A 12,298-nucleotide genomic window follows, 5' to 3' on the forward strand; every position below is an offset into this window, starting at 1 on the left:
CAAAACATTATTTAAAAACGATTATAATTTTATTTTTAAAGTATTCATCATGCAAAAAATAGTTTACTCTTATACACAAAAAATGTACCAGAAAATAATTATAACTTAATATTGTTTTTTTAAAAGAACAAAACTCAACTAACTGAATATTTTTATGTAAAAATTAATATATTAACTGTTAAAAAAATGTTTTTTTACGCGCTACAATTGGATAAATTATTTTTATGTGAAATTCACAAAAAATAAAAGTTAACTGAAATTAACAAAGATTTTATTATTTCCTAATTGAAAAAAAAATCCATCTCTATATTTCTAATTAAAGTTAATGACATAAAGTAAACAAACTTTAAAAATGTACTCTGTCAGTTTTATTGATACAATACTTTATTTTTTTATAAAAAATTTAGTGGGTATTACAATATGTAATCTATGAAGATAACTAGAGCATTGATGACTCTAAAAGGCATCACCAAATATTCAAAGTGTCAATATCAGATATTGAATGATGTTTTAAGAATATTTTCTTCCTTCACCCAAATCTGATGACAACTCGACTTAAAATCAATTTTTAAAAATACGACTACTCCTTTTAGTTGGTCCATCAATTCATCGATATGTTAACTTTGTTGATTTTGTTAAGATGTCGACTACTCCTTTTAGCTCTTCCTTCACCCGAATGTTGACTTTGTTAAGATGTTGATAATCAACACAAAGTTTGAACTTTCCATCTTTGTTCTTCACTAAGAGCACTAGAGCTCCCCATGGAGAGACACTCGATCGTATGAAATGTTGAGATAAAAGATCCTCCAAATTATTTTTTAATTATGACGGAAACATTCTACATGGGCCAATAGAAATAGATCCAATATCAAGAGTAACATTAGTTAAGAATTCAATATCACCGGTTGGGATTATCTTGATACATATAACGGAAATACCTTTAGAAAATATTTGGCCACGGGAATCTTGTCTACCTTAACCTCTGGCTTCATATTGTTTAAGTTAAGAAAAGCATATTTTTGAACTCCACTTTTTGAAGAGAACTTAAACTTATTGGTATCAAGAAATCAGGAAACACCTAAGTATAAAAATATCACAAACATACGAGCACAACAATCCAATAGAACATAATGGCTTGATTTTCAATCCATCCGAAGGATCATTCCCAAATGCTTAAAGGGAATGCAAATCAAATTAATGTCTAATTTCATATCGATCACAGTCAACAAGCACTGCAAGTAGATTGTATTACATTTCATTGATTCAGCAAAAGGTAAGGTAACAACTAAACCAAACGACAGTGTAGCAACAACAAGTTGGAGCGAATCCATCCAATCCAATGAAATAAACGAGTATGTTACCCTCGAATCATAGATTATAGTAAGTAATTTTCCAAAGATTAAACATTCTCTCGTGATACGTTCTGAGGAAGATGAGGCCTCTTCTCCACTGATATGGTAGACATGTCCTTTGACAGTAGGGGGGTGTAGCATTGTGGTTGTTGTAGACATGTCCTTTGACAGTAGACTTAATGACTACATCTCCTAAACATCATACTCGAATCATGTTTCCGTTTTTGGCTTTTTTAATGCATTAGAATTTGTTTTTAAAGTTGTACTATAGTGGAAGAAAATCTTGTATTTGTTTACAAGGCAACTAGATGTAGACCACTTGCTAGGACAATTTGTGGTCGAACCTGTACAAATCTTGTTGTTTTCCTCTCAACTTTCATCTCCTTACATTTTTGCAATTTTTATTTTGATTAAATTTGATTATATTGTTTTTAGAGTTTGCTTGATTGTAACTTTTTCAAAAATTGTTTGTATTCATAAAAATTTATTTTATCTAAGTGCGGAAAATTATCATATCAAGACTCAAATTCTCCTTTATTATTAGTGTTTTGTAATCAATCTTTATTGGTGCTATCAATCGTTTCAAAAACATAAGTTTTATTTCATAAAATATTTTGAAAATGTTTTTATCAGATGCATACAAAGGAATCTATTCTCCCATTTAGATATAAGTAGCCACCGTGTAGAACGAGAAACATAAGAAGGGGTGGGGGGTTGAATTCTATTTATCACTACGCGAAAAAACGGCTTTTACAGCGCTTTTTTTAAGCCATTTACAGCGCTTTTTCAAAAAAATAAGCGCTGTGGAAACGAGCGCTGTAAATGATACAACAGCGCTTTTATAAAAGCGCTATAAAACATGTAAATACAACGCGCGCTTGTTATGCACATTTTACAGCGCTTCTTCACAAAAAGCGCTGTAATATGCACCCCGTCATATGAGTTATGGGTGTACATATTACAGCGCTTTCTCGAAGAAGCGCTGTAATATGCCCACCCATAATTTCATATATGGGTATAAATATATATATGTAAGAAATAAATGAATATTACTTACGTGTCGAGCATATTCTTTATTCCGGGGTGATTGGTGTAATCGCCGTGCACGGGATCCAAATAGTATATCACTTCAGAGACCGCATTGATTGCAAATAGCACCCAATGTGCCCTACAACAACAAAAAATTGGTTAAGCAATTTTGTTTATAGACAACTAATAAATTAAATTCTCATCAATTAAAAAAGATAAAATTACGTACCCTGAATTATATGGTGCCAAGAACAATTTATCACTTTCTTTATTTCTTAAAAACATATCTACAATGTAGTGTTTTACATTGTCTGGATCGAGTTTGAACATCGACATCTTATGCGGAGACAAGAATGAGTATTTATTTGACAGTTTCCTCGTGCACACGACCTTCTCGTACAAAAACCTTCAATGAAAATTTTAAACTAGATTAATTACCAATACATTTAATTAATTACAAATAAATGCAATTAAAAGTATTTTTTACCTTATGTACAAGCTGATTACAGTAACACTCAGCTCCTTATGTTCGAGAAGATCGTACATTTGCTCCTTTTCGAGGTATTCAATATACTCATCTCCAAAGATGTCTTGATTCATTTGTACAATGGGCGAATCGTTGCTGCTGCCCATGTTCCTTTTTATTTGGATGTCAAGACACGCCCCGTATTTACCAAGGCGTGGCTGACTTTTATTAGGAGCAGCAGCAGCAGCGACCGATTTTCCCCGATCCAGATTTTTTGTTGCTGCAAGTTTTGCAGCTTTATTACCCTCCAGCCTTTGTAGTTTGGCAGCCCTATTAACCTCCAATTTTTGAGGTCTGCTGCCTTTTTTTGGCTGTAGGGGTGGTTTATTTATTTGGACCTACAAAAATGAGGTAAAATGTTAGTTTATTGAATCTGAAAAAATAAAAAACCTTAGGCAATAAATGTGACAAACCTTTTCGGGAGATGTAACTGATTTGTCCTTGGGAATCTTTTTTTCGAGGGCAACAAGGTGTGTGGGCCATGCCACGTAACTGCCAATAGCGTCGCTTAAGAACTTCATATCTCCATCGTTGTCCGGTATGGGCAACGGTGCAGTTGGTTCGAAAGCAACCGTAGGCGATACTTTGACATGGCCCGCGGGGATCGGAATATTGTGCAATACTTCTCCCGAAGTATTGTGCAATATTCCTTTTCCCACCTTCCGTTGAGTCGGCGAGGACAAGTATAGGACACATGTAGTGACACCCTACATCAATAGTTAAAACATAAGTACAGTTAATATATAAGTTTGTTTAATACATAAGTAATTACATAAGCAAGTAAGTAGTAAGTAATTAATTACCTCGGGAATACTCTTCAAACCGACGTTGCAACTCCCGGTTTCACTCTCCATTTGTATTTCAGGTTGGAGCTGAACCGGAAGTTGCTTGTCTTTATTCGTATTCACCAAGAGTGCCACTTGCTCCGATAAGATTCTGAGCTTCTCTAATACTTCCTCGTTGGAAGGTTTTTGGCGCTTCTCTTGAGGAAAAAAGCTTTTGGGAGTTACGCCAAATCCTTTCCCCCTCACTCGACCGGAATACTCAGGGACATTAAACACTTTCCCAAGAATGTCCCTGCACGTATCCTTGTTGCCCTCTTGAGTTTCAGAACTTTGTTCAATAGTTTCCTAAAATACATGTAACATTAAAAAGATAAGTTCAATAGCATTTTTAAAATACAATATTAAAAAATATTAAAGTGATAATATACTTACACAAAGTTCTACAACTTTCTTGACATTTTCATTATCAACCACTCCTTCTTTGTTAACACGCGCTTCCTTCCATAAGATATGACGACCCAAGGGTTGATCGGCTTGGGTGTCTTTTCTCTATTCGTTAAAATCATAAACAAAATAATACAAATTAGTTACACACTATAGTTTATAATACAAATTACAAGTGATGTTTAATTACTTACAATTTTTTGTTCAAGGCGTGCATATCCCATACGTGATTTCTTGTATGGGTGTTTTGGGTTGCTTGCCCGTTCGCGATTTGCCTTACTAATATTCTATATAAAAAAAAAATAGCAATTGTGTAAAAATTTAAAATACGCTACGAATATGAATAATAAAACACAAATGCTAATAAATTAATCACTTACGACAAACGCCGGGTCAGAACGTTTGGAAACAAATGCACTCCATTCATCCTTTGATATATAATGTTGATATATCTTTGGAGGTTCAGCATTTGTGTTTCCTTCTCTATCTTTTAGATAGAAATTTGAGAGATGGGATCTAAATCCACGATGGATTTTCCCAGCAACTCTCAAAACATATGACTTTCGTTCCTCATCAAGAACAAAAGTGGTCTGCAATGAAAACAATTATAAGTAATGTATTTTACAGAAAAAAAATTATAAATGACAAAAGAGTAGATCAAAATATTTACTTGAATGTCATTCCAGATGATATCTTTGGCATCCTTCAACGCCTTATCTCTCCAGTTGTCTATTGTTATTGGGACATTTTGACGAACAACAGCCCCAATGTAGCTTACAAACATGGAGCTGTTGGGGTCAACTGGCTGACCACTCTCGTTCCAGCCAACCTAATAAACTCATATAGTAAGTACATGCCCTAAACCCTAAAAAAAGATAAAAAAACACACAGCAAACAGAGTATATATAGTATACCTCAAATTTAATGCCACTGCTCCGTGCTTTAATCACCCTTTGCATGATAGTTGCACCACGTTTGACTTCTTTTTCGTAAGTCTTAGAGGTGCCAACTTCTTCATTTTGAACTTCTAAATCTTTGTTTGTATCCATTTAACTACAACAAGTTCAACATGCACTTTAGTATAACATCAACAAGCTCAACATGGATCATGCATTATTATAAACAAACTCAACATGTATCAGTATATCTTAAAAAAGCTCAACATGCATTCTAATGATTACAAAAATTTAATAACATCAATACCTGAATAATGATGGTTCGAAGAAAGACGAAATGCAAAGAAAAGAGGGTTTGCAGAAAGTTCACAGAAATATGGTTCACAGAAATACGGTTTGAAGAAATACGTAATGAGGGTTACGTATTTCAATGAAAATATATTGTGTGAAATGGGAGAGATGATCTTGGATGGAAATAAGGTTCGAAATGAAGGAGATGATCGTGGAAATAAGGTTCGTAAAGGACGGGATGATAGGGTTTGCAAAAGAAGAGAAGAAATGAAGGTTGAGATGAAGGTTACGTAATGAAGAGGAAACTGAAGAGGTAACTGTTATATATACGTAACACTTTTACAGCGCTTTTTATAAGCCTTTTACAGCGCTTATTTTGTAAAGCGCTCTAAAAGGCTTCTTTAGTTAAATTTTTAAAAGGCTCTTTTACAGCGCTTTTTTCAAATAAGCGCTGTAAAAGACCTCCGTGTGTTATTATGTTATTTGAATGCCTTTTACAGCGCTTTTTTCAAATAAGCGCTGTAAAAGACCTCCGTGTGTTATTATGTTATTTGAATGCCTTTTACAGCGCTTTTTTCAAATAAGCGCTGTAAAAGACCTCCGTGTGTTATTATGTTATATGAATGCCTTTTACAGCGCTTTCACACATAAGCGCTCTAAAAGGCTTCTTTAGTTAAATTTTTAAAAGGCTCTTTTACAGCGCTTTTTTCAAATAAGCGCTGTAAAAGACCTCCGTGTGTTATTATGTTATATGAATGCCTTTTACAGCGCTTTCACACATAAGCGCTCTAAAAGGCTTCTTTAGTTAAATTTTTAAAAGGCTCTTTTACAGCGCTTTTTTCAAATAAGCGCTGTAAAAGACCTCCGTGTGTTATTATGTTATTTGAATGCCTTTTACAGCGCTTTTACACATAAGCGCTCTAAAATGTCTCTTTATGTTAATTTTAAGAGGCTCTTTTACAGCGCTTTTCCCAAATAAGCGCTGTAAAAGACCTCCGTGTGTTATTATGTTATATGAATGTTTTTTAAAGCCTTTTACAGCGCTTTTCCACATAAGCGCTCTAAAATGTCTCTTTATGTTAATTTTAAAAGGCTCTTTTACAGCGCTTTTTCCAAATAAGCGCTGTAAAAGGCCTTATTGTTTTTGTGTTTTGTTATGTTATGTTATTTTTTAAACAAGCTCAACATGCATGCAAAACCCACATAGTAGTAACTGGTCACCACAAAAATCCCTTCCTCTTCACCAAACTCTTCTCCTTTTATGCATCTTCTTCACAAACATCAAAGCTTACTCTTTCACAATTCAATCTCCACCTCAACACCCTTTTTATCTCTTTACATTCTCTTTCCTTCTTAAATCGAAACTTAATTGGTATTCAGGATCATTGCCATGTTGCGAAAAATGGGTTTGTGTCTGGTGTTTTTGGGGATTCCCATGATGCGTACAAGGTGTTTGAAGAAATGGGTTTGTGTCTGATGTTTTTTGGATTCCCATGATGCGTACAAGGTGTTTGAAGAAATGGGTTTGTGTCTGATGTTTTTTGGATTCCCATGATGCGTACAAGGTGTTTGAAGAAATTAGGTGTCTGATGAATATTATTTTTAAAGCTTTTTTACAGCGCTTTGTCAAATAAGCGCTGTAAAATGTCTTTTTTACTCACTTTCAAAAGAGTCGTTTACAGCGCTTTGTGTGAAAAGCGCTGTAAAAGGTATAAAACACTCATTATTTTATTTTTAAAAGGATCTTTTACAGCGCTTTTTAAGATAAGCGCTGTAAAATGTCTCTTTATTTTATTTTTGTGTTTGGTTTATTTGGGTTGGGATGACATTAAAAACATTTTTATCATTGTTTATTGGATTAAAAATATTGTTATCATTGTCTTTATCACAATACTTTAGGAGATGATGAATTATTAGAAATGAGTATTCTGAAGAATCTATATATATATATGCACTGAGCAAAAGAGAATCTCTCTATTCAGTTCAGTTCAGTTCATGTAAATTACTAATTTATATTCAGTTCAGTTCATGTAAATCAAGCTAAATATAAAACACTCATTGTTACATGAACTTGGTATAAAACACTCAAATCAAGCTAAATATAAGCAGAAAATAAATTAATCAGAAAATAAATTAATCAGAACTTAGTATAAAACACTCAATTCAGATTACATGCATATTTACAATAACACAGTTCAGATTACATGCATAGCTTATATAAAACAATTAAACATATATATACATTAAGATGCCCTTCTTCTTTTCCTGGTGACATTCACATTTGTTTGTCCATTTACAATACGAAACGATGGATTAATCCAAATTCCCTCATCATGATCATCTCTAAGATATAAACCATCATCAGTTGAATCAATTTCATGTGGTTGTTGTGATGTTGCAAATAAAAGATCATTACCAACATCTTCATCATTATTGTTATCATCACTTATTTTATTGGTCGATAGGACAACAGACCATTTATCATTAGAAGGATCAGTGACATAAAACACTTGTTGAGCTTGCGACGCTAAAATAAAAGGCTCGTCTTTGTATCCCACCCTATTAAAATCGACAAGCAAGAATCCTGACTCATCAATCCGAACGCCATTATTATTATCGACCCACTTGCAACCAAATATGGGAACACGAAACATTGTGTAGTCTAACTCCCATATGCGCTCGATAACCCCAAAATATGATAGATTTGCATATATTGGGTTTTTGTCTTTTGCACTTGAGACATGCATCGCTTCAGCTACGAGAGTGACTCCACTATTTTGCATAGTGGTCTGATCATCTTGTTCTTTGGTATAAAATGTGTAGCCGTTAATAACATAACCAGTGTAAGAAAAGACATGTAAGCTCGGACCATTTGCTAGCCACCTCAATCTATTTGAAATTGATCCGGGGTCTATATCAAATTTTGACATTATGTGATTTTTTAACCATGTTACAAAACTTCGATTGTGCTCTCGAGTTATCCAATTTTGATTCCTATTCATGTTCAAACGAGATAACTGATCAATGTGTATTGTAACATACGGTTGAACCTCATCATCATTGTGCAGAACATACAATTGTGCCTGCTCCCATTCTGTCCTTGATATAGTCAGTAGTCTCCTTCCAGTTATCCCTTCTCCTGATAGTCTTCCCGAATGACGAGACATGGGAAGCCCTATGGATTCAACATTGGACAGATATTCAGTACAAAATTCAGCAGCCTCTTCAACAATGTATCGTTCAGCAATACAACCTTCTGGTCGACTTCTACTTTTTACGTACCCTTTTAATATTTTCATATATCGTTCTATCGGATACATCCATCTCATATAAGCTGGCCCACAAAGTTGTGTCTCCTTAACCAGATGAACAGTAAGGTGAACCATTATATCAAAAAACGATGGTGGGAAATACATTTCAAGCTCACACAAAGTAACAACAATTTCCCTCTGCAATGTCGGTAATTTCTGAGGGTCGATCACTTTACTACAAATTTCCCTGAAGAAGAAACATAATCTAGTTAAGGCTAGTCGAACTTTTTCAGGTAAAATGGAACGTATACCTATTGGTAGCAAATGCTCCATTATAATATGACAATCATGGGTCTTCAAACCTTTTAACTTGAGGTCTTTCATACAAACCAAATTTTTAATGTTCGAAGAGTATCCTTCTGGAACTTTAACTTCGTGTAGAAATTTACATAAAACAATTTTTTCCTTTCTAGATAGAGTATGAGCGGCTGGAGGTAGATATGTGCGATTTCCTTTCTTTACTGGAGCCAGTTCATTTCTTATTCCCATATCGACCAAGTCCAATCTTGCATTGACGCCATCTTTAGACTTTCCTGGAACATTGAGTAACGTACCAATAACACTTTCAAATACATTTTTTTCAATATGCATCACATCGAGGAAATGTCTTACATACAATGACTTCCAATATGGCAATTCAAAGAAAATTGACTTTTTCTTCCACCCAGTTTTCACCAGCTCTCCCGCAAAAGGTTTGCCAAATTTATTGGTCAAACCTTGTACTTTTTCAAGTATTTGATATCCAGTCGGTGCTAAAGGAGCTTTACCTTCCTCTGATTTTCCATTGAATGCATTTCTCCACCCACGATACTGATGACTATAAGGTAAAAATCTACGATGTCCAAGAAACACATTCTTCTTACAATGTTTCAACCGCATCCAATTTGTACTCTCTTCACATATAGGACATGCACACTGACCTTTAATGCTATATCCTGATAAATTACCATATGCTGGAAAATCATTAATTATGCCGAACAACATAACCCTTAAATTGAAACATTCTTTCTTATACCCATCATAAACTTCCACACCTGTCTCCCACATACTTTTTAAATTTTCGATTAGAGGAGTCAAGTATACGTCGATATCATTCCCCGGTTGTTTGGGTCCAGAAATTAACAGAGACAACATCATAAACTTACGCTTCATACATAACCATGGAGGTAGGTTATATATTACCAAAATCACAGGCCACGTGCTATGTGAGATGCTTTGAAGACCATGTGGATTCATTCCATCAGTAGAAAGTGCAAGTCTTAGATTTCTTGACTCTATCCCGAATTCAGGATACTCGTGATCAATTTTTGCCCATTGTGGGGAATCTGCAGGGTGTCGAAACATTCCATCTCTAATTCTTTCATCTGCATGCCATGTCAAGTGTTTTGAATCTTCTTCACTGCGATACATGCGCCTAAATCTTGGTATTATAGGAAAATACCACACGACTTTTGCTGGAGTAGATTCTTTCTTCTTATATCGAGAGACATTGCATTTCGGACACGCCTTAAGTAGTTCATATTCGTTTCGAAATAAAATGCAATCGTTAGGACACGCATGAATCCTTTCGTAACTCATTCCAATAGAACACAAAATCCGTTTAGCCTCGTAGGTTCGACTGGGAAGTTCATTATCATCTGGCAACATATCTTTTATGAGTGTTAATAATTCCGTAAAGCTTTTATCAGACCATCCATTACTCGCTTTTAAGTTGTACAACTTTAATATCGCTGACAGTCTTGTGAATTTAGTACAACCATTATATAATTCTTTCTCTGCATCACTCAACAAACTTTCAAACATTTTAGGACAATCTCGAAGATCTTCTTCAACTGCTTTTGCAATCTCATCAACTCGGTCCGGCTCATATGTATCTGTATCGAAATCAGTTGAAGCATATGTAGAACTATTCTCAAAATTAATGTTTCCTTTTTTTTTCTCACCATGTCTTATCCAACATGTGTAGCTTTGATCAATTCCATTACATACTAGATGTCCTTCTAATTCATCTTCTCTAACACGTTTTCCAAAACAACATTTTAAACAAGGACAAACTACTCTATTTGGATCTTTTGCATTCTTCACTGCAAACTCAACAAACTCCTTCACTCCAATTTCATACTCTTTTGACAATCGATTGGCTGAAATCCATTTCCTATCCATATTATACCACCTATATAAATGCAGTAACAAAAATAATAAGCTTTCAAAACATATCAACAAGTTTCAAAAAGAAACCAATATCAACTAACAATTTCAAAACAGAACAGATCATGTGGTATGAGTTTTTGACAATTTTTGACAATTTCAAAACAGAACAGATCATGTGGTATGAGTTTTTGACAATTTTTGACAATTTCAAAACAGAACAGATCATGTGGTATGAGTTTTTGACAATTTTTGACAATTTCAAAACATAACAGATCATGTGTAAAAAATACCTTAGACAACGTAGATGGCCGCACAGTACGTAGAGGATATTAGGGTTCGCAACGTATATAATTATTTGAAAGATGTAGAGGATATGAGGGTTTCCAACGTATATAATTATTTTAAAGATGTATTTTACAGCGCTTGTGAAAAACGCGCTGTAATAGGTAGTTAAATTCAATGAAAGCGCATGTGTTTTACAGCGCTTGTGAAAAAAGCGCTGTAATAAGTAGTTAAATTCAATGAAAGCGGATGTGTTTTACAGCGCTTGTGAAAAAAGCGCTGTAATAAGTAGTTAAATTCAATGAAAGCGGATGTGTTTTACAGCGCTTGTGAAAAAAGCGCTGTAATAGGTAGTTAAATTCAATGAAAGCGCATGTGTTTTACAGCGCTTGTGAAAAAAGCGCTGTAATAGGTAGTTAAATTCAATGAAAGCGCATGTGTTTTACAGCGCTTGTGAAAAAAGCGCTGTAATAGGTAGTTAAATTCAATGAAAGCGCATGTGTTTTACAGCGCTTGTGAAAAAAGCGCTGTAATAAGTAGTTAAATTCAATGAAAGCGGATGTGTTTTACAGCGCTTGTGAAAAAAGCGCTGTAATAGGTAGTTAAATTCAATGAAAGCGGATGTGTTTTACAGCGCTTGTGAAAAAAGCGCTGTAATAGGTAGTTAAATTCAATGAAAGCGCATGTGTTTTACAGCGCTTGTGAAAAAAGCGCTGTAACACATTTACGAAAGCGCTTCCGTTTACAGCGCTTTTTTGACAAGCGCTGTAAAATCCTTATAACGTGATGCGCAAACGTTATATGACCTACTACAGCGCTTGTTTTACAGCGCTTTACATAAAAAGCGCTGTAATAGGTTCCGTTATTTTTAAAATATAATTACAACAGCGCTTGTGTTTAGAAAGCGCTGTAAAATGGGCGCTGTTAAATGTCATTTCTGGCGTAGTGTATTTTTAAAATCTTTTTAAGAAAAATAGTGCAGATAAGCAAAAACCAAACTGAATAACACAACCAATTTATCTTGGTTCACCACCAACATGGTAGCTACGTCCCATCCCTTCAACTTGAAGGATTTAATCCACTAATTTTTTATTGAATCACATTTCCATTGAACACCTACTAGTCAAACTGATTGTGTTCAAGTATTCTAACCTTCTAGCTTAGTACTGTCAAGATGTTGATGAAGGTAGCAATTACTGGACTAGGTTACAAACAAATAGGTTTAGGTTTT

General features: G+C 34.5%; 1 protein-coding gene across 1 annotated transcript; it reads right to left on the minus strand.

Annotated features, from left to right (window-relative positions):
- Positions 1–1,142: 1,142 nt before the first annotated feature.
- LOC140919400 (uncharacterized) lies at positions 1,143–11,174 on the minus strand. Its single transcript, XM_073365410.1, has 3 exons — positions 11,076–11,174; positions 9,718–10,807; positions 1,143–1,232 (listed from the first exon to the last, which is right to left on the minus strand). The coding sequence occupies exons 2-3, from the start codon at positions 10,795–10,797 to the stop codon at positions 1,143–1,145; spliced, it is 1,170 nt and encodes a 389-aa protein (XP_073221511.1). The 5' UTR covers positions 10,798–10,807; positions 11,076–11,174.
- Between the last annotated feature and the right edge of the window lie 1,124 nt (positions 11,175–12,298).

The sequence above is a fragment of the Cicer arietinum genome, chromosome 2 (genome assembly GCF_000331145.2).
Source record: "Cicer arietinum cultivar CDC Frontier isolate Library 1 chromosome 2, Cicar.CDCFrontier_v2.0, whole genome shotgun sequence".
Taxonomy (NCBI): Eukaryota; Viridiplantae; Streptophyta; class Magnoliopsida; order Fabales; family Fabaceae; genus Cicer; species Cicer arietinum.

What these genes read in the sequence shown, in the direction of transcription:
- LOC140919400 (XM_073365410.1), bottom strand. Translation starts at nt 10,797, where the DNA reads ATGGATAGGAAATGGATTTCAGCCAATCGATTGTCAAAAGAGTATGAA. An exon ending in AACCGGGGAATGATATCGAC is followed by an intron (nt 1,233 to 9,717) that starts GTATACTTGACT and finishes ATCTACTTGCAG; the next exon opens with TGCTTGTTGACTGTGATCGA.